The sequence below is a fragment of the Teleopsis dalmanni genome, chromosome X (assembly GCF_002237135.1).
Source record: "Teleopsis dalmanni isolate 2A chromosome X, ASM223713v2, whole genome shotgun sequence".
Taxonomy (NCBI): domain Eukaryota; kingdom Metazoa; phylum Arthropoda; class Insecta; order Diptera; family Diopsidae; genus Teleopsis; species Teleopsis dalmanni.
Genome location: NC_051848.1, coordinates 83,257,911 through 83,261,985, shown reverse-complemented (window position 1 = coordinate 83,261,985; position 4,075 = coordinate 83,257,911). Strand labels below are relative to the sequence as shown.

At 31.1% G+C, this 4,075-nt stretch overlaps 1 protein-coding gene across 1 annotated transcript; it reads left to right on the top strand.

Moving 5' to 3' along the window:
* Nucleotides 1-1,078: 1,078 nt before the first annotated feature.
* Nucleotides 1,079-1,990, top strand: LOC119689388 (nuclear cap-binding protein subunit 2-like). The gene is made up of 3 exons (XM_038104212.1): nucleotides 1,079-1,371; nucleotides 1,438-1,655; nucleotides 1,728-1,990. Exons 1-3 carry the CDS (start codon nucleotides 1,321-1,323, stop codon nucleotides 1,924-1,926), a joined length of 468 nt encoding a protein of 155 aa, XP_037960140.1. The 5' UTR covers nucleotides 1,079-1,320; the 3' UTR covers nucleotides 1,927-1,990.
* Nucleotides 1,991-4,075: the final 2,085 nt, after the last annotated feature.

The following is a 4,075-nucleotide window of genomic DNA, read 5'->3' as shown; positions in this document are numbered from 1 at the left end:
AGTGAATATATCTTCCAGTTTCTACCATAATCCAGTGCAACTGACAAATACAAGAAAAAATTGGGAATTGGTGCATTTGTTGTAAAGGAATTATTGAGTCATTGTGAGTATCCATTGCAGCATACTTTATGATTCCACTGAACCCATAGTAAATGTGCAACGCTATAGCAGAGAGAGAGAAAAACAAAGGTTAGCGTCCCGCAGCCTCAAGTTATCAACAGCTACAACCGACACATGGGAGGCGCTGATATATATGACAATGGAGTTGCTAACTATCGTATCGGGAATAGAAGCAAAAAGAGGTGGTGGCCATTATGGGAACAGTTTTTAGATAGCGCTGTAGTAAGCGCTTGGAAACTAAATTGCTTTGTCGCTGCTTCTACTAACACAAAACCGATGCCTCAGTTAGACTTCAAGAACTTGATTGCCAGAAACCTTCGTCTTCCATTAAAGAACTCAATGTTCATTACAAAAGCTACCGCTTACGATGATTTGAAAAAGGAAAGTCACAGTGATGTAGAAGATGTTTATCTTCCGGGGAATTTACCAAAGCCACAGTTTTTATATATGAAAAGTGCCATTTAAATAATCATGTAGAAAATTGCTTTAAAATTTTCTATAAAAATAAACAATGTTACATTGATCGTAGACAATGACGCAAGTAAACTTATTTCTTTTTACATAATATAATACATATGTAATAATTCAAATATATTTTTTGATTAATAAATATTTAAAAAGCATAAAACCTAAAATTTTATACTTATACGAATTTTATACAACTTACCATGGTACTTACTTCACCATAAAAGTCACTAAATACAATATTTGCGAACAAAACACATATAAAAATGTTTGTACAATCGAAGAGAGAAAAATGTGCTATGGGTCCCAGCGTATGGTTGACCACACGGCACTTTTCCGGAAATCTACTTTTCAAAAAAAAAATAAAATTTTGCAGGAAATATTTTTAACGTAAAATAAGGCCATTCTGAAAATTTCACTATAAAATTCCAAGTTTGAATTTGCCTGGTACTTAATGGGTTAATCGAAAATTGATGAATTGACATACCATAAGATTGTGGCTGTACTCGTATTCTTTTAAAAATGAAATAGAAATAGTCACACAAACAAAATAACACGTGTTGAAAAGAAACAACACAATTTTATTGTGAATGCATTCAATTTTGACAACTCATTTTTTGCGTTGCATTAAATGTGTGAAGTTGACGAAGTTGACGTGGTTTTATCTCATACAAGAATTTTGAGAAACTTAGCTTAAACGAATAAAAAAACATAAGCATAAGCCTAAGCATAAATATGTCTAAAAGTTCAGAGTGTTTCAGTAAATATCGTGATCAACAGTTCATGGTATGTTGAGCTTTTATTGGAAAGTCGTTATAAATTGCATTATAACATTATGATTTATTTGTAAAGGGATCACGGGCGGAACAAGAACGCGCACTTCGAGAATCCAAAACCTTATATGTTGGAAACTTGTCTTTCTACACAACAGAGGGTCAAATATATGAATTATTTTCGCGTTGTGGAGACATAAAGAATTTAATCATGGGATTAGATAAATTTAAGAAAACTCCCTGTGGTTTTTGTTTCATTGAGTATTACTTGCGTTCAGAAGCTGAAGATGCTCTGAGGTAACTTAACTTTCACAATATAAACGCTTAAGTTAAGCACAATAATTTATTGTTATTTATTTACTTTTTAAGATATTTGAACAATACCAGCCTGGATGAGAGAATCATTAGAATTGATTGGGACGCTGGATTTGTTGAAGGTCGTCAATATGGTAGAGGTAGGACTGGTGGTCAAGTGCGCGATGAATTCCGTACTGATTATGATGCTGATCGTGGGGGTTTTGGAAAGATGATGTCCCAAACACCTGTCCCAGACATATTTAATCATTAAGAATTAAAAATGTATTGTAAAGTACTTAAGTTTGTCTAAGACAAAATCTTTTTCACAAATAAAATGCAAATAAAATTCACAAATAAAATTCACTGACTATTTAAGATCCGTAAAAAATATTTTTATGTTATGACTAATAATATTGTTTATCAAGGTTTGTTGATAAATACATAAAGTACATTTGGGAAAATACTCGACTATACTTACATAAAAAGTATGTGAAAACATTGTCTCTTCGCTTTACTCCATTGCGCAGCACATATACGTATATTAGTCGTAATCGTTGTATTTTTCTTACTAATTCATTCAGTCTATGTAAATAAAGTTGGAGTATAACTTTAATATTGATAATACTGTAATTCGTGAAATGATAATTATACATATAAATAAATAAAGATATATAATATTGAAGAACGTGCTTTATTAGCTATATATGCAAATGTGCACATATCTAACTATCAAAAGTATACAAATCATATTAGTACGCAGTATTTCTATGTTTCTTTTAGGGAGCAATTGTTAAGGACTTGTTGCTAATTCTTCAGATCTCTTTTTTGAATACATATGATTGAAAGAATTGATTTTACATGCATTTATTAAAATTTAAGTTTAAGTGAAAGCAGGTGAAAACTTAACTGGCATAAGTATATTATATACCTCAGAATGTAGACTTCCCATACTCAAACCTTTAGTTCTAGCCTCTATTATAGGTATGCAGATTAGTTGAATTCAATTGATTAGGAGTGCGATTTTAAGGTATCATGTTTGCTTCAGTTTCTCAGCTAGCCTTTGAATTGTTTGAATTGTCTTTATTTTTTATTATCACCTGAAGAACTTTAATTCAAGTTCTTGTTCTAAATATCTGAGATTATTAATAAGTCTGTACATATGATTTTAAAGCGGAATTATGATTTCCAGTTGAAACCAATTGTTCCATAAGTTGTATAGAATGCATTGAATTTCGTTAATCATTGCATTTTGGCATTATGTTAATTTCTGTGACTCCACATTCCACGCATCTCGAGATCATAGATGATTTTCGAGACGGTCAGTTTAGCTTCCACTGCCAAATATCTGGGTAGCCTTTTGACAGTTTCGCTTACACTTCTAAAAAATAAGTCATATGTATTTCTAGTTGATACGAGTGTATCCGATTCTGATTCGTCTTCATCATTGTTTGATTGCGTGTCTTCAGTGTATTTTGCACGTTTAGTGTTCATATTATCTTTTGTACGATACATACGTTTTGTTTGGTACACATTCTCTTCGCATTCCTCAATTCTTTGACAACTAAATACAAAAGAGTTTATTCAATTAATGCAATTTGCCTTACTCTAAGGTAATATCATGTAAAATACAAAGTATGCTAGAAAAATATGCTAACATCTTACCTTTCCACGTAATTTTTATACATGTTCGTTCTGTATTCTCCATGAGCAATTTTTTCATGTAACTTCAACTTAGTTTCAGACCAAGGGAGAGTAATATTCTTATTACAAACTTTGCAAAATGCCATCAATGCATTTTGACCGTCATAAGAAACCCAATCATACTTCTTTCGTAACTCGTCACTAATACACGAATAAATTTTACTATTAATTATGAACAAAGTCTCATTCTTTATTTTTTCTCCAGTTTCACTAAAATTGTAGAAAAATATTATTTTAAAAGGAATGACTTATACTATTGAAACACGTACTTTACTATCGATTGATCCTTGTGTATTAATGTTAGAAATTTCGTATGATTACATCCTCTAGTGTGATGTTTAAAATAAATTGATTTTATGTAAATATCACAGAGCACACAATAACTCTGTTCTTTAAAATAAGTTAGAGTTCACAACCAATTATTCCTAAAATTTAGTTAGTATTCAAAAGTGGATTTGTTAAAAAAGTTAAAGTATTACATAGTAAAGACGCCATTCTCCTCTCCCGATCCATTCAATTTAACTGCGTCTTTATGTGCTTGGAATCTTTGGTGGCGTTCTCGCAAGTGAATATACTTGCAATTTATTTTAATTATTGGGTGTACCGGTATGAAATGAGCGTTTTTTGGTGAAAATAAAACACTAATTATTAATAGGAAAGTAAAAAACATTTTATTCAAAGTATTGGCCATTGCTTTCTACACATTTTGACCAACTTTC